This window comes from Syngnathus scovelli, chromosome 2, assembly GCF_024217435.2.
Source record: "Syngnathus scovelli strain Florida chromosome 2, RoL_Ssco_1.2, whole genome shotgun sequence".
Lineage (NCBI taxonomy): Eukaryota > Metazoa > Chordata > Actinopteri > Syngnathiformes > Syngnathidae > Syngnathus > Syngnathus scovelli.
The window spans coordinates 2,442,343-2,463,131 of NC_090848.1; the positions used below are offsets into that span (position 1 = coordinate 2,442,343).

General features: G+C 42.4%; 4 protein-coding genes across 6 annotated transcripts; 2 read left to right on the plus strand and 2 right to left on the minus strand.

Moving 5' to 3' along the window:
• Positions 1–28: 28 nt before the first annotated feature.
• LOC125989491 (T-box transcription factor TBX19-like) lies at positions 29–4,812 on the plus strand. 2 transcript variants are annotated; one of them, XM_049755938.1, is made up of 9 exons: positions 29–564; positions 934–1,142; positions 1,705–1,981; positions 2,748–2,882; positions 3,066–3,127; positions 3,225–3,283; positions 3,418–3,570; positions 3,759–3,849; positions 3,909–4,812. In XM_049755938.1, the coding sequence occupies exons 2-9, from the start codon at positions 934–936 to the stop codon at positions 4,072–4,074; spliced, it is 1,152 nt and encodes a 383-aa protein (XP_049611895.1). In that variant the 5' UTR covers positions 29–564; the 3' UTR covers positions 4,075–4,812. The 2 variants fall into 2 exon arrangements, with proteins under 2 accessions (XP_049611895.1, XP_049611894.1); XM_049755937.1 differs by lacking the exon at positions 29–564 and having other exon boundaries at positions 688–1,142.
• Positions 4,813–4,993: 181 nt separating this feature from the next.
• On the plus strand, positions 4,994–9,274 carry pcid2 (PCI domain containing 2). Its single transcript, XM_049755278.2, has 15 exons — positions 4,994–5,095; positions 5,592–5,652; positions 5,731–5,820; positions 6,143–6,216; positions 6,291–6,356; positions 6,445–6,486; positions 6,685–6,739; positions 6,847–6,950; positions 7,171–7,246; positions 7,326–7,467; positions 7,555–7,655; positions 7,733–7,806; positions 8,378–8,503; positions 8,595–8,718; positions 8,780–9,274. The coding sequence occupies exons 2-15, from the start codon at positions 5,617–5,619 to the stop codon at positions 8,867–8,869; spliced, it is 1,200 nt and encodes a 399-aa protein (XP_049611235.1). The 5' UTR covers positions 4,994–5,095; positions 5,592–5,616; the 3' UTR covers positions 8,870–9,274.
• On the minus strand, positions 8,959–12,323 carry prozb (protein Z, vitamin K-dependent plasma glycoprotein b). 2 transcript variants are annotated; one of them, XM_049755275.2, is made up of 8 exons: positions 12,168–12,243; positions 11,550–11,713; positions 11,458–11,482; positions 10,690–10,857; positions 10,494–10,625; positions 10,346–10,422; positions 10,126–10,258; positions 8,959–10,055 (listed from the first exon to the last, which is right to left on the minus strand). In XM_049755275.2, the coding sequence occupies exons 1-8, from the start codon at positions 12,241–12,243 to the stop codon at positions 9,481–9,483; spliced, it is 1,350 nt and encodes a 449-aa protein (XP_049611232.1). In that variant the 3' UTR covers positions 8,959–9,480. The 2 variants fall into 2 exon arrangements, with proteins under 2 accessions (XP_049611232.1, XP_049611231.1); XM_049755274.2 differs by having other exon boundaries at positions 11,458–11,713; positions 12,168–12,323.
• Positions 12,324–12,571: 248 nt separating this feature from the next.
• On the minus strand, positions 12,572–20,770 carry f10 (coagulation factor X). The gene is made up of 18 exons (XM_068649910.1): positions 20,611–20,770; positions 20,315–20,478; positions 20,140–20,164; positions 19,945–20,058; positions 19,733–19,870; positions 18,918–19,021; positions 18,667–18,787; positions 17,952–18,547; positions 17,153–17,171; positions 16,903–16,995; positions 16,155–16,315; positions 15,185–15,209; positions 14,999–15,112; positions 14,781–14,912; positions 14,431–14,711; positions 13,904–14,021; positions 13,639–13,826; positions 12,572–13,108 (listed from the first exon to the last, which is right to left on the minus strand). The coding sequence occupies exons 1-18, from the start codon at positions 20,666–20,668 to the stop codon at positions 12,686–12,688; spliced, it is 2,874 nt and encodes a 957-aa protein (XP_068506011.1). The 5' UTR covers positions 20,669–20,770; the 3' UTR covers positions 12,572–12,685.
• Positions 20,771–20,789: the final 19 nt, after the last annotated feature.

A 20,789-nucleotide genomic window follows, 5' to 3' on the forward strand; every position in this document is an offset into this window, starting at 1 on the left:
CGCCGACAGGCTAAAGCCACTAAATCTCCCCCGCTGATTAAATCGCACGCACGACACACATGCACATATCAGGTGTCGTGTGTTTCCAGATGTTTGACCTCTTGTCCGTTTCACACTTCTGCCCGCATGTGTGGTTTCATTCAATGTTCTCTGCTGACATTTAAATGTTGGTGTGTCCCTGCCGTTGATACTTCAAAAAAAAGATAAATCAAGAGGAAGTCGTCTTTTCATCCTGTTGGAGCATCTCAACAAGTGACACTGGCATGAAAGTAGGAGGACAAATTGTTGTTTTTAACAAGCAGTCCTTTTTGGAATGTGTTTTTTTTTTTTTTTTTTTTAAATTTGGCCACATAGATGCGCTCTTGAATCCATCATTGAATGTAATTATTGGTGTGTTTGCAGCTTCACTGTTCAGTCAAGAGCGGCGAGGGAGGGAGGAGCTTCGGCCGACGGATTATGTTCCGTCGCTCACTACGCTCTTTTACATCTCCACCCAAACACTTGTTAGCGCTCATCTTCTTCAAGTCCATTTTCTTTGAGTGATTGTTTTTCTTCAGCACTCAGGTAAGTCTGATTTTTTTCTCGACTGTTAAAATCTTCTAATGTGTTGAGATTTTTTTTTTTTAAATGTCTACAATTTCTTCATTTACATGCATTTTTGTATATTCTCTGTTTTCATCAGTATCATCAAATGTTTTGTTTTTGTAGGTTATTCTGTAGATGAGGGACCAAATTTTGAAAATATTTTTTTTTCAGAAGCTTGATATATTATATATTATACAGTATATAAGTCCAGGTCAAAGCTTTAAACGTACTTTCTCATGCAAAAATTTGCCAAAATTTCCCAGGCAGTTCCATACAAATAAATTCTGATATTTCGAAAGTCAGTTGGAGATGGAATCGGTGACTAAACTCTGCCATTGTGTCGTGCAGATGAAAGTGGAGCAGCGACAGAACGATGGCGAAATCTCATCGCAGCCCTGCATATCGCGACTGCTGACCGCGGTGGAGAATGAGCTTCAGGCCGGGTGGGAGAAGGGCGACCCCACAGAAAGGGGACTCCGAGTCACCCTGGAGGACGCCGAGCTGTGGAGGAAGTTCCAACACATCACCAACGAGATGATAGTCACCAAGACTGGCAGGTAAATAAGACTGAGAGCTCGAAAAGAAAAAAATGTGCAAAATTAATTTTAGTACGGCTGAAGCTACATAGGTCCCAGTAAACAAAAAAAAAACAAAAAACACAACTTTTTGCGATTAAAAACATTTATCTTGGAAGAACTTTAAATGGTAAATTATTATATTATAGTTCTGGGAACTCTTATTAATTTGTTTCTACAACAGCAAAACATTTAGTCGAATTAAAAGGATTATTTAAGTTGCGTTGAAAATTTTATTCCACCTAACTAATGTTTTCATTCGTCTAGTACGTCTTTTTTTTTTCTTTGACCACACCAATTATCTCAAAACATCTTCAGCCATTCAAGGGTAAAAACATCAATTTGAAATTCACATATTGCAGCTCTGTAACCTAGTGATTTTTTTTGGGGGGGGCAAAACGCAGAGCAGACAAATTATATTAAACATTACCATGACTTGAATATTTTAAATATTAAAAAAATGAGGGTCATCTTATATATCAACAACATTCACAAAGACCAAAAGCGATTTCTCATTTGCTGATTCGTCATGTGCTTGTCCTAGACGCATGTTCCCTGTCCTGAAGGTCAACGTATCAGGTCTGGACCCGGGTTCCATGTACTCCTTCCTCCTGGACTTCATCCCGGCCGACAGCTGCCGCTGGAAATTTGTCAACGGCGAGTGGCTGACGGCCGGCCAGGCAGAAGGCGGCGGCGCGGCTCGGGACCACGGCGGCATCTACGTGCATCCGGACTCGCCCAACTTTGGAGCTCATTGGATGAAGGCGACGGTGGCCTTTAACAAGGTCAAACTAACCAACAAACGCAATGCGGGAGGACAGGTATCCGAGAATGAACTCACTTCTTTTTCTTGCTTTTTCTAAGTATCTTAACCATTATCCACAATATGAATATTTCAAAGAATGAATGGTTATCATAATAATTGTATAGCCATTTATTTATTTTGTGCTCTTGTTCCGCTGTTGTGTTGGAGTGGGAGAGAGTGCAATGCTTGTAATAATCCACTTTAGCAGCTCTTCTGACACACTTCACCTGCGTGCCCCCTCGTAACCACGGGAACGCCATAAACACATTTTAATTGGTTGGCTGCGGTTTAATGCACTTCCTGTGTTGAGGTTCTTCGTCATCCCTCAGAATCCCGCACACACATGCACACACACACTCAGACACACACCGACCGGGCAGTAATGTGGTGTTGGAGTTGCGCTGTAATTGAATAATTGCTCATCTTATTTGTGCATTATGATAATTATAGTTTTTACTGGGAAATTAATTTACCCATCATGTCTGAGAGAGATGAGAGCGAAGATAAACTAAATTCAAAGAGCCAACACTCCAGCTAACATGGTGTGTGTGTTTGTGTGTTAGCTGGCACAACAACAACAACAAGGGTGCATATGAAGCCAACCTCTCAAAATGAAAATTGTTTGTTCTTTTGTGTTGTGTTTTCTGAAATGGCCCAGATGGGTTAATTGGATAATTTTAGCATTGTATTTTTAGGCTTATTTAAAGAAAAGTATTTTGACTAAAAACCATGACTTTAGTCTGCATATGCATGCAACTTGTGTTTTTCTGTTTGTTTTCCAGATTATGTTAAACTCCCTTCATAAATACGAACCTCATCTGCACATAGTGTGCGTGGGCTCGCAGCATCGTCTCGTTTCCAACGTGTCCTTCGAAGAGACTCAGTTCATCGCCGTCACCGCCTATCAGAACGAAGAGGTACGGTTATGCGTGATGTGTCATTCAAAACCTTCTGATAGAAAAAAAGTTTATGTGGGGTTGATGAAAGGCAAAAATTTGTCGTGATCACCATTGAACATGATTTTGGTGTGTCTGCTCATAATATTGTTTGGCCTTCAAAATATTTATTAATTTATTTTTTTATTTTTTTTTATTTTACAGATCACAGCTCTGAAAATCAAACATAATCCTTTCGCCAAAGCATTCCTGGACACAAAAGACAGGTGAGAGTGAACAAAAAAGTTGCCTTAGCATTTTCACCCAGGATATTAGCATACTATATGATTAACAAATATTTTTTTTCCATTCTGCTGAACCCAGGAACCTGGGTGGGCGGGGCTTGGCAGAGCAAATGGACGGTAATGTTGGTATTCCACCGTGTGAGTTCCTAATTTCTGAGTGAAAGAAAGAATATGACCTATTTAGTATATTTATTCGATCTATATTTGTTCCATTCTTCTATTTCAATATGTAGTGTGACATATCTCACAGTTGAAATGTAATCTCTCATCAGGTTGGTCTCTGTGTTCACCGGGTGGAGGTGCAACTTTTTCTTATGGTGGGAGCCTTTCACTTCCATCCCATCATCAACACGGATACCGGCACCGTGGTTACGCTGGGCGACACTCTCCCTATCACTACCTGCCACACTGCTCGCACCCCTCAGGTAACTGCAATTAAATAGAATTTTAAAAAATCACAATTTAATGCTGCAATTCATTGTGCTGCTCCTTCAGGTGTGCCTGCCTTGACCACCAGGTGGCAGTAGACTACTACGATCATGCTTTCACGAATTTCAAGAAAATTTATTATTTATTAGAAGTTTTCAACATATATGATTTCCTGTATGTCAAGGTGTTCAGGTGTTACCAGAGGGGTGGAGCTCGACCTTCTCCCATCCCCCGACCAACAACATGCCTACAACACTGGCCCCTAACAACTCCAGGTGAGGCCCCGCCTACTATTTCAGATCATAATTTCATACCAACGCTTGTGTGTGTTCAGCCAGTATCCTTGTCTATGGACAACTGGCTGCGGAGAGATGAGCCCCTCCCCTTTGCCATGTGCGATTTTGCAAGGATCAATGAGCAGCGAGTACGTCAAGCAACCTCATAGTGGTAATCGAGCTGGTGGAGCATGGTGGGCTTCTGACCCTGCCCAGTCTTTCTAACAAGGCACGTGATTGCTTGAACAAAATTCACCTTTGACCAATGGATATCTATTATTAAGTTGTCGATGTCTATTTGTGTTTTGTGGTGTCGTGTGGCATCCTTCTACATTATTTGATTCGGTGTCTTGGTAATGAAAATTGTCTGAAGAGAAGAGAAAATCAAAACATTTTTACACCAATATAGGCAGAAAATTAAGATGGAAGACTTGGTTACTAAAATACACAGTTAATGGGTGACCAAGAACTCCAACGACCTGACTTTTCGGATACAATAAATTAAGTTATAGTTAAGTATAAGTATATATTTAGCTCGCGTACTGATGGTGTTGCACTTAGTAGCTTGATATCAGGGGTGGGTTAAAGTATGGGTACTTTCTTGTCAATCATTTGGTCCACTGAGCATTTCCATTTTAAAGAGTCTAGCAGCATATATATACAAATGAGAATTATGTATTGGAATAAACCTGAATGTATTTGACGTACACATTTTCACAAATTTATTTTGACCTCATCGACAAATCTGTCTGATTTAAAAATTAAACAAGGCCTCTGTGTACAAAGGTTTGCCCAGCCCTGCTCTAAATCAGTTTATTTAGTGTGCTTTTTTTTTTTTTTTTTTTAATTATGATGTTTGTCGTGTTTGTTGAAACCAGTTAAGCTGTTGCACAGTGCTTTACCATGTTTCTATGTAATAAAATATAATGATAATAAATAAAATCTAATAACTGTGTTGAGTTATTGGTGTAGACTTTTACTTTATATAATGTGGATTTGTCTCAAGTAGTTTCAGAAGTAGGACTCGATGGAAATATAAAATAGTTGATGAAAATGTCAACTTTATCCGTGTCGTGTTTCCACTATTCACCGGCAGTGGCACTATTGTGCCCACAATGTCACTAGGACGCTAAAAACCATCGAAGAAGATTTCTATACCGGAAGTCATATCAGTACGACCCGGATGTTAATTCTGTGGTAACTTGGTTTGAATACTTATTTTGTTCGATACAATGTTGGAATAAAGGTACGTTATAATATATATTCAACGACTTTATGTTTATAGAGTTCAGCTGTTCAAAACGGAGTGTAATTTGTTAATATTTCACCTGAAACAGTGAGATTATGTGCTAATTTAGCCTTTTAGCCGCTACTCTTTTAGGACACATGACCGCGCGACCAGAACGATTTCAGTCAGTGCTCCACTACGTCAACCCAAACAAAAAACGCTGACGAAGCTATCAATTTATATTTCAAATAACGTTGCTGTCTTCATACCACCACCGTGCACGACAATTATCCCTTTCAATGATCGCTCTTATTTAACAGACCGTGTACATTAATTTTCATTCAGTCTATTTAAATTCAAACGTCGGTAGCCATTCAGTTGAATGAGAGATATTCCTTTTCCTATCCCTAACAGTTATGAAGAAATATAAAATAATACATCATTATTCAAATTGAAATACCCTCTGACACTCCGACTTATGTTTTGGCCATGGTTTTAATATGATTCTCCCTAGGTTGAGGTTCTTGGGTGAAGGCATCATGGCTCACATCACTATCAACCAGTATCTCCAACAGGTGACGTCAACAACATGAAACCCAAGTACAGTACGTTCATGGATGTATTTATCAACAAGCTTCTTGTCCTCCTTACAGGCATATGAAGCTCTCGACAACCAGAAGGGGACACACTGTGCTGAGCTGCTTTCCTTTAAACACCCCCACGTAGCCAACCCCCGACTCCAGGTGTGTTGAAACCTCCAAATAGATGGATAAAATAGAGACACAGATGAAAAACAAATTTACAACTGACTCAGTAAGCTGCAGTCATGTTGACATGAATCATTTTTTGCTGAGGGTATTTATACCTGTGAATATTGCAATATTGTCTGTCCACATGTGTTTTGCAATCATTTTATAATAGTGACATTGATGCTGTTTGTTAGCCTGCTTATGTTGATTTGCATTGTGCGTTAGCATTAAGCTAGGACCGCTAACATTGTTAAGAAAAAGTCAATTCGTGAATGATAGTTAATACATGTATAATTGGTCAACGTTTGTGTTTTAGTTGGCCAATCCAGAGGACAAATGTCAACAGGTTCTTGAGCCGCCGTACGACGAGATGGTGGCTGCTCATCTCAGGTGGGCTGAGGTATTGGCTTCATGGCGTATTGAGAAATGATCATAGTCTGTATTTCACGGCAGTATTTTTCCAGGTGTACATATGCAGTTGCTAATCATGACTTTGTCGAAGCCTACAAGTTCCAGACCATTGTCGTCCAATATCCTTTTTGACGGCATCAGCATTTAATCAATAATCAGTTATGATCTCGTCTCACAAAAGTCATTGTCGCTTCCTTGACTTCTCACATCCTTTTTGAGAGCATTTCAGTCACACAAAGAGGAAAACTGGTGAGTGGCAACTAAAGCAGGTTATGCATGTAATAAGAATTAATCCCAGTTTAAGCATCTTCCCCCACCTCTTTCCAATCAATCGAGGCCCAATTGTCAGGTCATGTTTCTAAAAAATGATTCTGACTAATTATTTTGTGGTGTGGTTTGTGTTAAGTTTTTTTTTTCCTCTCTGATCAAACATATTGTCTCGTTTAGGGCGCTGCCTATAATGTTCACTGTCACTCTGGATCTCAGAATATTTGCCAACAATGTAAGTGAACATTTTAGCCCCCCCCCAAAAAAAAAACCTTTCTTTTTAATGAATTGAAAATGTTGTGGTCAAAATTGAAGCTGAACATTGACTGTATGTGGTTGCAGGCAGAGCAGCAGTTGCAAAAAAAGGGCAAAGGTCAACCGGGCGAAATGCTGGAAAAAGCAGCCGAGCAACTTATGAGCTGCTTTCGAGTTTGCGCCAGTGACAAGTCAGTAATAATAATACATCAAACTTTTTGTTATCAATTGTGTTCCATATTAAGGTAATGTTCCTTTAGGAAATCGAAACTTGTGTCGCTATGACTTGTTTTACTTTAAAGAACAAAAACTTGGAATTTGAACAGGGGTGTGTAGACTTTTTATACCCGCTGGATTTGGCATTCTCTCCCTACCTGGATCTCATCGCTGCATTCAACTTTTCCCTTGCAGTCGAGCCGGGATTGAGGATTCAAAGAAGTGGGGCATGATGTTTCTAAGCAACCAGCTCTTCAAGATCTACTTTAAGGTCTCAGGTCTTTTGTATCTACATTTTTGACTGTGGCGTTGTATATTGATGCTTTGCAAATGTGTGTTTTGGGAATCAGATCAATAAACTGCATTTGTGCAAGCCGCTCATCAGGGCCATCGACAGCTCCAACTTGAAGAACGATTACAGTACCGCTCAGAAGGTCACCTACAAGTACTACGTGGGCCGCAAGGCCATGTTTGACAGTGATTTCAAACCAGGTAGCTTCATTCACGATGACATTAGACTAAATAAATATAAGGACGTAAAGGCAATTGACATATTTGTGCCCCTCCCCCCCCCTGTAGCCGAGGAGTTTTTGTCCTTCTCATTCCGCCACTGCCATCGTGCCAGTCAGAAGAACAAGAGAATGATTCTCATCTACCTGCTGCCTGTCAAGATGTTGCTGGTCAGAAGGCTTACCCCTTGAGCTACTTTGACAACTGTGGTCAGGAAGAGTCGAACCGCCATTTGTTAACGTTTTAGGGCCACATGCCGACGCTTCAGCTCCTGGAGAAGTACGACCTCCTGCAGTTTGCACAAGTCACCAAAGCCGTCAGGTCCGTTGTGCATTTATGGAATTAATACCGGACCTATTATTAGCTCGCTAACAAGGCATTACTTAAAAGCGTCTTTGGGTTTTTGAAAAGCGCTATACAAATTTAATGAATTGTTAATTATTGTTCAAAGGGTGACGGTAAATTGTCACCCATGAATTTAACAAATAAGAAAAAAAAATGATAAAGTAGTAGCACACATTATTAAATACTATAAATTGTCAACCATGAAATTAACAAATAAGAAAAACAAATGTGAAATAGCAACACACATTCTTATTTATTAATTTAGATGGCAAACTTGAGTTATTAACGAGCATTCCTGAACAGAAAATTGATTCCTTAATTCCCGACTTCCGAGAATCGCCCACGTGAACCAGCTCAAATTGGTCTCTGAAAAATTTTAATTCAGTTTGAAAATGGTTCATAATGGTAAAAGGATGGAAGCTCACCCAAAAAAAAAAAAATCACATTCAAGCAATCCTTGATACTAAATTGTCTCCTCACTTACATTTTACTCTTTGTATTCCATTTTGAACTAATTACCGTGTGTGTGTGTGTGTACACGTATCAGTGACGGGAACCTGCTGTTGCTGAACGAGACGCTGTCCAAACACGAGACCTTCTTCATCCGCTGTGGCATCTTTCTTATCCTGGAGAAGCTGAAGATCATCACGTACAGGAACCTCTTCAAGAAAGTGTGAGTCTCGCCGTCACTCTTGCGATGCACTGAGACGTGAGCCCCCCCCCCGAGGGTGTGATACCGAGCTCTACTTCCCATCTCTGGTCAGGTACTTACTGCTGAAGACCCACCAGTTGCCTCTGGACACATTCCTGGTGGCCCTGAAGATGATGAAGGTAGAAGATGTCGATGTGGACGAGGTGCAGTGTATCCTGGCAAATCTCATTTACATGGTGAGCGCACACACACGGACGGATGCGGGAAGGAACGCTGACGCGGTTTCTCTGCTCTTAGGGTCACATCAAAGGTTACATCTCACATCAGCACCAGAAGCTCGTGGTCAGCAAACAGAATCCCTTCCCTTCGTTGTCTTCGATCTCCTAAAAAAATATCAACCCAAAAAAATAACTTTTTTTTTTTTTTGTAACGTGCTGTAAAACATGAATGAAAACTTTGTATGTTCTGTGAGTTCCTCTTTCTTCAACATTATGGCTTGAGGAATAGACATTTAACTTCATTATTGATTTAATGTTCAGGTTTTATTGTCTGGATTCAAACACAGCAGGAACATCTTTCACGGTAATATTTTTTCCTTCAGTTTCGGGGAAAGAAAAAAAAGGCTATTCCATTTTGACTCTTCCTGACCACAATCTCCATCAGTCCTTCAAAAGTTTCATCATTTTATGTGGCCCGCTAAGCACATCACTTACGTTTCAATCCATAAAATTAAAAATTGAGCTCACTTTTAAATGCATATTGCAAACAGATTTAAAAACTAGATTGAACAAACTGTTGTCCTTGACTTCTGATTTCGAGAGTTATCCAACAATTTCTTGTGTGTAGGATGAAAATGACCTCTGAACTACAATTTGGCAAGTGACTAATGGATTTGCTCGTAATATACAGAAGAGGAGCTCCTTGATGATCAAATATGTGACACCAGAAGGTGAGCGGGTCCACTCATGAGTCGTCTCAGTTTAGTTTCTTTTGGACTCTTAGGTTGTTTGGTCATGTGACTGAACGGCCTCCAGGTGCTGTCTGATCCACACCAGGTGTCGGGACACTTTGGTAAAGACCAGCCCGTTCTCCTGACAGCCTTTAGGTGGCACGATGAGCAGCCCTGTGAGAAACGCCGTCCCTCGTTCCACCGTGGCGAGAGGCATAGCGGACAACAGGCCGCCGCCACATTGCGGAGCCGTTGATCTTAATCCGTCGCTACTAACCGTCTTGGTTGACTGCATCACTGTTTTTCCAGTCCGTCCCATCACGCAGAACATTTTATTGCTGAGGTCGAGCGAGACGTTGAGCCGGCCGCGACACTCGTCCAAACTCAGGTAGATGAGCTTCTGGTCCAGGTGTTGGTTCATGCTTGCCGCCAGCGCCGTTCTCCCGGAATACATGAGGATGTTTTCGCTGAAATCCTTGGTGGGCAGACACAGGTGGCGTAGGAAGGAACCGAGAGGCAACGGGCCGCTCAGCTCCAGGAAGGCCAGATCGTTGTCGTGCCGGTTGCGAACGAAACGTTTGTGAAGATGGATAGCCTTGACGGACATTGTTTTATCCGTGGCACCTAAGAGAAAAGAGCTAAACGTTAATCAGGATTTGTAGATATTTCGACGGACAAATGTTGACTTTGTTACCAGCGATGACAAAAAAATTAGAGGGTTGAGGGTCTGGTTCCTGTAGGAGGCAGCTGGCAGAAGTTAGGACGGCGCGCGGACCTAACAAGACACCGGCACAAAGTTCCGTCCCGCCGCTTCCCAGCAGCAATGCCTGTGGACGGTCGATAATTTTAAAATTTTCCTCCATTTTAAATCGGATGTACTATTGTCACAAAAAAGATGGTGGTGTTCATGTCACCTGCCAGGGACAGTTTCCATGGTGACACATGGATGCTCTCTGAGGCGAGATTGAGAGTCTTCCGCAGGGAAAGTCCCCTGAGGAAGACCAGATGTCAGATTGAGGTCAGAGGTCAAAAGTACACGAGTGGTGGTTGCTGTTGGAAGACCTTCAGGCAGGCAGCTTCGACCATCGCTGTGCAGTTTGAATCCTGCCACGCAGGAGCACGTGAAGGCGTAAGTGGTCGACGTGCACAGTTGGTGACAAACATTTGGGCCTTCGGTGGGACACGGGAACCCTCCTAAAACACGGTACATGTTGAAGCAGAAGCATCTGAGAGGATGATTTTTCAACCTCAGGTTCACCTGCTTCCACTTGCGGCGCTAATTTCGGGGTTCTTTTGTTCTCCTGACTGTCTTTCAGTTGGCACGTGATTCCGTGGTGGGGGGGCGAGCAGGAGCAGTGGAAGCCGAAAGCCTTTTTTGTGCAATTCCCACCATGAAGGCAGGGGTTGGGCTTGCACTCGTCCTTATCTGTCACAAACAAAAATGGCAAGATTGCAGTACTTGATAGCAGATATGAGAAAGTCATAAATGTGCTTGTTTTATAGCCAAGCAAGTCATGTGACCTCAGCTTGGCTGCAACCAATCAGGGCCAGTTTACCTGCCATGTTCAGGAAACAGGAAGTGCACATTCTGTATCCAGTTCAAACAACATGCATTGCTAGTTTGAAATAAGAATGCTGTTGGATTCAGGAATCAAAACTATATTAAAACTAGAAAATAATATAAATATTGCTGTCTAATATATACCAATTCTATTGACTGGAGATATATAAGAAGAGTGATGACCTCTGACTTCTCAACAAGACTCGGTAAGCATTAGTTCTGTTATTTTTCTTTTTTTTACTTTGTTATATTTGGCTTTTGCTTCCCAAACTGCTTTATCAATATGTCAATGTTTTCCCGATGGTCAAGAATAAATTTTCTCGTGGTCCCATCAGAGAAACTTCAACTTTTACCACCTCAAAGTAGATGTGACAATATTGCAAAACATGCTTTAACCATTTTTAACCCTCCCCTCTTAATTTTGACCTACCACCAGTCAGCAACTTTTCATGATAATAAACTTACTCGGATAAGTGTCCCAGAACTTGTCCTGTGGAGAAACAAACTTGTTGAAAAGTCGAAGACTGAAGTACTGCTGTCCTACTGTTTGTGCTGACCGTTTTGTCCTTGTCTTCAAAGTATTCCCTGGCCTCCTCGTAGGAGCAACGTTCCTCGTGACATTCCCGTTCCAGGTTGCCCTGCAGGAACTCCTCCACAAAGAACTGATTCGCTCGCTTGGAACGCAGGAAAACACTTTGTGCAGCCGGCGCATGTAGAAACACTGAAACGCCATGTGACAAAACGAGCATTACAAAAAGATTAGGTGAGATTTCCAACAATGGCGCCAAAAAGATCAATAATTGGAACGGACGCTTTTGCACTGTGCGACGGTTCATACAAATCGTATTTTGCAAAGTGCTCTAAGGTTAAAAGAGTTGTAAAGCTGTGGATTAATTGAGGACCAATTTATTTGACGAACAAGCTACGGTAATGCTTATGTAATCCCAGAAGTAAACTATTTAAAAAAAAAACAAAACAGTTCAACGAAAAAAATGTACCTGAATTTTTTGTTTCTGTTTTTCTAGAGCAAGAAACATGATAATCGCCCAATATTTAAATATATGAAATTGGAGGTAAAGCTTCCACTTGAACGTGAAGGATTAAAAAATAACTGCGATCCACAAAGTAACAAAAAGTTGTGTAACCAAATATGTAACACCAAGTTGAACTCTTACCGTCTGCTTTTCCGAGGACCTGAAGGACGCATGCCAGCAAGTTGAACGAGAGAAGACACACTCCAGGTAGCGCCATGACACCGAGTGCTCGACGAGTGTCGTCACATCCCGGTTGCGAAGCTCTTGCGCAGTCCTGGGCAACACACGCTCCTCCATGACCTCCGTGAGTCCCAGGGTCACCTGCTGAATGTTTGTCTGTCTCCATCACATGTTCACATGTTGACATTAAGCGCAGTCTGCGGGAAATGCTCTGTTCTTGGACTCCGACCTTCCAAAACAAGTTTGTTTGTTCATTTTATTTGCGGAAGGGGGCAGCTCCTGATGGCAACCTGACAACCACTTAGCTAGTCTTCTTCTTAGAATATTCTTAGTTCATATAAATACTATTCATTCACACACACACACGCTGTTGCAGATTTTATTTATGAGCTTTGAAAAATGCACAAAATTTAAAAGCTTTGGCGTTCAAGCCAAACTGCATGATTTTACGACTTGTCTCCAAGGAAGCTGTGGCCGTCTTATAAATACAGCCTCCTGATTGGTTGACTTTGTCGCCTCACCCTGTCGGCGCCTTTGTCGTTGCGCAACAGCTTCTTCATGGCATATCGGATCCATTTGTTGAATTTGGAGACTTGAGTGTAGATGCCATATTTGCCTTCTTTTGCGCAGCCTTCACCCCAGCTCACGATACCAGTGACAAAATAGGTGTTTTTGTATACCGTAACGTGTGGACCGCCACTGTCTCCTCGACACGAATCCATTGCTATTTTGTCGTAGCCTGCGCAGAACATGTGTGTGGAGATACGGAAATTGCTGGATTCTTTACAAGTCTGCTGAGGTACATAAGGTACAGTGAGGCGCTGCAGGATGGTGGATGTTGGCAGATTTTGGGCAAGACGGCCAAAACCGCTAACCAAACCATCTTTCTGCACCATGAGAACCTGCAAGGAAAAGATGGAGCCCACTTATAACAATTTACGTACACTACTCACAAAAAGTTCGCGATAGCTTCAACATGCTCTTTGTATATTATTGACCATGAATCCAAGACTATGCCAAAAAATTGATATGACAACAGCAGGCTTCAAACATTAGGTGACCTCTGTCATCAAAGTTGTCGTATGGTGTTCCACAGGGTTCCATTTTGGAGCCCCTGCTGTTCTCGTTGTATTTGCTGCCCCTGGATTCCAGGGAAGCAGTGGATCAGTGGTAGAATTATCTTCCAACCCAGAAGTTGCCATTGTGACTATGTCAAAATATTCTTGACATGATACTGAAGTCATCAGTAGATGAATGTGAATTCAGGGTGAAGCACTTTTTGGGCCTTATATAAATTGCATAGTGGTTTTTAAATTGGGCAATGCAATTTAATTTGGAGTCAGCCAGTCCTCCCTCAAGCTGAAGAATGTAACTCCAATTCTGGCCTGACTGGTTCACAATACATTTTAGAGTTCATTGTAAGAACATTTACCTTCTCAGCAAAATCCGGATCAGGAAGACAGGCTGGCAGGATGTACTTGGAGAACTTGATGGGCGTAGCCAGTTTGAGGAGCGCAATGTCATTGTGGAAAGTGTCTGGGCGGTAGAGCTTGTGTGTTAGGGCCGAGTCCAGGTAGTGAGTGGCTTCGGTCCCCTCGTTTACCAATAAGTCAAACTCACCTGGATGGACATAAATTGCGTCATTTTATCACTCACGGTAAAGTTGGGACAGACTCTGATTGGTCAGTCGCACCCACCCAGCCTCACAGAGATATAACGCGTGTGGTTCATGCAGTGCGCCGCTGTTAAGATGATGTATTCGTTGAGGATGGTTCCGCCACAAAAGCCTCTGTCGTTTTCATCCATGAGAAGTGCCTGCATTGACAAAATGGAGGGGGAAAAGACTCACTATGGATTGACATCCCACATGGACAGACACCTATTGCGTGGAAACACTCGGGGCCTGATTTACTAAGATCCAAAATTGCGTGAAAGAATGTTTAGCCGCTAAACTTTAGCGGATTAGATAGCTCAGATGTTTTTCAACGTTATTTAGGAGAGTACAAAAAAGTGATGGACTTGGAAGTGTTGTTGGAAGGCTATGACTGGTGAAAAAGTTAGCCTTGACATTGTTCAGAAGTTTGCTGAATAGATCGTACGCCGTGATGATTTTTGGATTTCAAAAAATCGATCCATTCTCGTCTCGCAATATCCGCCCGGTTAATCGATCATCTTAACGCAGTAAATCAGGCCCTTGGTATGTGAGTTGATCAACTGTCTGCACCTGCCATGGACATTCTCCTGGTGGACAGTTTTCTCCATTGACTATGCGGGTCATTCCTGCAATCTCAGAGGTGATTTCTTCGTCCTCTTTATATTCAGACATGTGTTCACTGCTGTCGTTGCCGGCAGACGACATCTCCGTTAAACTGACAGCGGATGTGTCGTTGCCTTCAACGTGGGTCTGGTTGAACTCGGTGACGTTTCCCTCTGTGATGTTTGGGCGCTGGTACGTGAAAATGGTTCTGGTTTTGGTGGAAATTGTAACGCCGCATTTGAAGGGATCTGCAAGAGTTTTGTGGCGTGAGGAAGAGACTCAGTATCAGAATGTGACCCATGCCGAATACCGCTCACCGTTGGATTCACAGGATTTTTCATCCGAAGACAGCACATAGCCATCGGCACATGAACACTCAATGTTTCCTTGTTCCACCTTGCAGAAGTGCTGGCAACCTCCGTTTTGGTTCTCACAGAGTTGAGGAATAACTGGGTGGAAATGAAATAGCGAGGAGACGGTTTAAAAGCTGTTCAGGTAGATGGTGAGCACATCTACAGGCAGAGTCGTTCCGCACCAATTTCACAATTGGAACCATCGTAGCCGTGATCACAGTAGCACGTGTACCTGCCAATCCCGTCTTCGCAACGTCCCCTGTGCGCGCAGGGTACATCACGACACGCGTCGCCGTCTGGGTCAACCACATAACATTTGGATCAAAAAACGACAACAAACATTTTCCGCTAAGCCTCTCACTTCTTACCGTAGTATACGGCCCAGAATTTGTTCTGAAAATGAGCGAGATAAAATCAAAAAGCATTACTGTAAAGTGTAAATTCAAGACAACTTTTGTCAAGTTACATTTAGTGCACAAAAAGGCTACCTGGCTAGCAATAGCAACAATACTAGCTTACCGCGACAAGATTTCATCAGGTTACTGACACACACATGTTTAAACAAAAATGTTTTCCAATATTACCAGCTGATGGCGGTCTTATTTTAAGATATCGAGTACTCACAAAGTCTGCCGATACCGATCACAGTCACTGACGCAATTCTTGTGCCCATATCAGGAAGTTAACGGCATGCATAACTGTCAGAACGATTTTTCAAATATCCATGTCAAGTCCATTAAAATTCAATTTGTGTAGCTATTTGTACTATTTATGCTAAGTAGGTAATATTAGTGTCTTTCTGCCAAATATCTATACAGTTATTTGCCAACTCAATTTCTTACAGTGTCCACCCTCCGCTAGCTAATGCTGTTGCTAAGCCTCAAGAAGTTTGAGGTAGTTTGTGTTGAATATCTAACTTTTGAATATGGTGATTTATGGTACTGGGTGTTTTTTTTTTATTGTGTATATGGTAGATGCGTGATGTTGGTACTTTATGATTATCTTCGTTTTTAGTGATTTGCTGCCATCTTGTGGCAAACCCCTTTTGAGCGTATGTCAACTATTCACGGTTCTTTTGCAGCAGGGCTAGTTCATGGACTTTAAAATATTTCAAAATATAAAAAAGTTGAGTATATAAAAAAGTTGAGTATTGTCAGAATATGTGGTGGGTATTAACTATTTTAACGAACAAATTTTTAAGGCTAGCAAAAAAGCTAGTATCTACATGAAGCTCGTTATTTACCTAAGAGCTAGCAAGAGCTAGCAAGTAGCTTGCTAACTTTGAGATTGGCTTGTTTTAGGTTAGGTGTTAGTGTGTTTTTCTGGAATTGCATATACAGTTTCATCATCATCTTCAAAAATCTCCCGCGCCTCCTCCCAACTGCAGCGTTCCTCTCGACACTCGCGCTCCATGTCGCCTTGCTTGAGCTCCTCAAAGTATTTGTTGGCTCGTCTGGCCCGCATCAACACCTGACTGGCCTCATCGTTGCCGAGGAACACTGAGGACGGCGAGAGAATGACATTTTAAGACGCATTTTCATTTTTAATTTGTAACTAAAAATACAAGAATGATCAAAAATGGAAAAACCGTCATGTTAAGTTTGGTCAGGAGCATTAGCAAAGCTAGGTTAGCTTGTTAGCCGCTACATTCAAGAAAGGCCACGACCTCCATCTAGCCATTATATAGTTATTGAAATCATCTTCATAAATTAGTTCGACACGGAGTCTCCAGAGTACCTGGAGAAAGGATCCTAACTTCCGGCCGGATCCGGGATTCAAACCCCAAAACTTACACAAATGTGCTAACGACTTGCTCAAAGTCCAAAATTATGAAGAATTTCTCTTTTATGTGCATTTTAAACAAACACACACAAAAAATCAAATAATCACTCTTTTTCAAAGTCTAATTGTAAACAGTTTGAGAATAATTTTATCCAATCAGATGATCGAACACTCATCAGGTGTGGCAACGCTGACATCACACTCCATATTCTAAACATAAAAGCATACAAAACAAATACACAAACTTAGCACACAAAGCACACACTTCATCCTACACCCCAACATCCCTCGCCATCGAACATACCGTGAGCGGCAGCCAGGTGGAAAAACAGCACGCCGAGCGACACTCCACCAAAACAAAACATCACGTCGGATGGCGAGTTGACTAGAAGAAGTTCTTAGTGGCGAGGAAACGATCTGAAGTCTGAATACACAGCCAGGGGCAGGAAGGGAGGCCGATGACCCCTGTGGGGGGAGGAAGGGGTGTCGACGTGTTCAAGTGGACCCATCTGGATGGGAGGAGATTGCGTTGGCTTCACGTACTGTACAACTACCACACGTTGGAATCTGAGACTAATCACGGAAAAGGAATGTTATGAATGTTAGGACTAGAATAAAAAAAAAATACATTATTATGATTATTACGAAACAAAGTTGCATAGCATGTAGAAAAACTCGCAGGACAAAACGCAGAAAGAGAAATTGAACCAGACTAATCTGCTGTTGTGGTTTTTGAGTTCTTTGTTTGTTCTATTGGACGAGAACATTTTGAACACAGTTCATAATATCGGGTCAGCAAAAATCTGTGTTTTATTTTTTGAACAGATTATTGCAGGGGCGAACTCTTGTTTATCTCTATAAGACCGTTGAAATGTAACTTGAAGCATTTATTGCGGTTTTAGTAAATATAAAATCAGTTTGAAATGAACCGCGTTCAATCCTCAACTGGCCTTTTCTCGATTTATGTTGAATTGGTGTTTTTGTGAGGAGTTCCGATCTTAACTTCAATAATAGCAAAAATCAGACAAAACAAATGTTGGTCATTGGAATTAAGAATTGCAAAAATGATTGTATATTCTCCGACCAGGTTCGCTTGTGGTCTTAAAATGTTTTGTGTATTTATTTATTGATACAGAACATTTAGCTGTCATGAAGATCTGGTGTGTTATTTTGTCATACAAGCGAAAGAAAAAAAAATCCCTTAGTTGATTCCTAATTTTCATTTTATAGCTTTTTTGTTTTTCAAAAAAATAAGAGCACAAGACATTCAATGACCATATATAGATGTTTTTTATTTCAGACCTGAAATTTGTTACTATCAACAACACAATGACGAATCATTCCGTCTTAGACGACTACCTGTTGCATCATGTCAGGTGCCATTGTGTTCCTCGACTCCACCCAGTCAACAAACTTGGAAACTTTAGTGTAAACACCAAAGTAACCCCGGATGGTGCAGCCTTTCCCCCATCCCACCACACCTGAAAGGAAGTGGGTGGAGCCATAGAGAGTGGTCATGGGGCTCCCGTCATCTCCACGGCAGCTCTCCTGGTCACCCGCCAGGTAGCCGGCACAGAGCATGTTGTCGGTGAAGTTGAACCGGGAACTGTCGGTGCACTGGGAATTCTGGATGATGGGTACAGACATCTTGCGGAGGATGGGTGAAATGGGAACCCCCCCGGACACGATGCCTTCGTTGTTTCCACCAATGGTCCTCTTGCCCCAACCGGACACGGTGTGGTAGCGTAGCAGCAGTAGCTCATGCTCTGCCAATTCTTTGGTGGGCAGGCAGATGGTTATCACGTTGCTATTTAGCGACGCGTTTCTACTCAGATGCAGGAGGGCGATGTCGCTGTCTCCCGTCGCCGGCTTGTAATTCTCATGAACGATCACCGTCGAAACGGGGATTCTTTGTTCAGTGCCGTCGTCAGCGTCCAGGTTGTGTTCCCCTGGAAACACAATCAGTCGAGTCAAATGTGTTCGGCCGTTCGCTAACTGAGATGAAAGCATAGCAAGAAGACACAAAGGAAGTTCTTGGTTTGGGATGACATCATGTAATTGTCTTTACCTGCCACCACAATAAGTTTGTCAGGCTTGATGTTGGAGACACAGTGAGCAGCGGTAAGGACTCTGTCGGGACGGATCAGAACGCCTCCACAGTGACTGGCTCCGTTCAATTGAATCAGAACCTAATGGGAAAAAAAATCCCACTATCGTTATAGTGTAACGCTATCTTCTATCTATGTCGTATGGCCCACTTAACGCCAAAGGTCTGGTTCAGACCTCGTGTCAGTCATACTTTAGGACGAGAGCCTCTACCTGCCAGGGTAACTCTCCTTTGGTACTATGATCGGATCCGACAAGCCTCGTCTGACCCATCATGCTCTGATTGGTTGGAGCCAGCTGACCACACGGAAACTCCACTGAAAGACAGAAAGACAATTTCAAATAGAGCTACAGGAACCTCTGCAAAATATTTGTGGCTCGTAAGCACGGGTCAAAAGTTCCCAACGAGGGTACCGTATTTTCCGCACTATAAAACGCACTGGATTATAAGGCGCACCTTCAATGAATGGCCCATTTGAAAACTTTGTCCATATATAAGATATATACATTTGGCCCGCGGGCCTGACTTTGGACACGCCTGCTGTAGTGGCTCAATATTGGTCCATATATAAGGCGCACCTGATTATAAGGCGCACTGTCGGCTTTTGAGAAAATTGGAGATTTTTAGGTACGCCTTATAGTGCGGAAAATACGGTACATGACTGCTTTTGAACGGACTGCTAAACGAGCGCTATGTTTTTGGGCAGTGTTCAACGCTCGTGATTCAGCTCATGTTGTCTGTTTCTTAGCGGAACTTCAAATTCTTTGTCCCTCTTTTTCAAAAATAGTACCGTAATTTCCGGACTATAAGCCGCGACTTTTTTCCAAAATTTTGAACCCTGCGGCTTATAGTCCGGAAATTACGGTAGTTGGAAAAAGTGGCTAAATCTAGCCAGCAAGTGGCTAAAATGCTTTTGTGAACTAGCGCTGTAAGCTAGCAATGATAGAATATTAAATTTGATTGGCTAAGATGATTTCCTTTCAACAGGTGATTGGTTGAAATGTTCAAATTATTCCCAGACGCCCACCCTGAGGAATGCACTGTCGTCCATCTTCGCCCAGCATGTAGCCCTCAGCGCAGGAACATTTGCGGCGTTTCCCCGAGCCGTCGCAAAAGTGCTGACATTGGCCGTTGTGGTAGATACACTTGAGCGAGTCTTCAAATACTGAAAGATGAGAAAGAGGTGCAGCAAAATGAGCAAGGTCATCACCACGCAAACTTCATTATTTCCTGCAGTACCCATCTGACAGAAGCGTCCTTCAAAGCCTTCGGCACATTGACACCGGAAGCCCGTCCCAGCGTCGACGCACACGCCGTTGTTAAGACACGGGTTGACTTTGCAGGGGTCACGACCTCACACCGCAATAAATCAGAACACCAAAATCAGCCAAAAAGAACAGGAAGAGAAATTAGTCAGAGTTAAACGCAACTTACGGTCATACGTATCCCAGAATTGCCTCTGTGGAAACAAAGAACAACAAAAACACGGCAATTATATCTTCAGAATAAAATCTTCGGAATGTTTCTCAAGTCTGATGCGAAATCATTCGTACAATAACATTAAAATAAACTGATGTAAGCAATTGAAGGTCAAAGGCAACCGTCTGACCGTCATGGCTTCGTCCTCAAACACTTCTCTGGCCTCCTCGTAGTCGCAGATCTCCTCGCGGCATTCCCTTTCCAGGTTGCCCTGTTTGAGTTCCTCCAAGAATCCAGTGTTTGCTCGTCGCCATCGGCTCAGCACCGCGTCCGCCGCCTGCTTCTCCACAAACACTGATACCAAATGCGTACGGTCAAATGATGGATCATAGACTAGCCGAAGTTGTTAGCATAATACGTTAGCTAGGCAGGAACAAGTACGTATCCATGTAAAAATGACATATTTTTGCGTTATAAGAGACAAACCTCCAGCTGCAGCGATGTCAAACAGCAGAATCAACAAATAGCAGATTCTCGCCAACATGATGTCCACCGTTTGGCTCCCAAAAATCAAGGTTCAGATTCTCTCGAGCCTTTAAACGAGAACTCGCTTACGACCCTCGGACTCGGTAAAACAAACACGTTCCTCTTTTTGCATGAGGTCT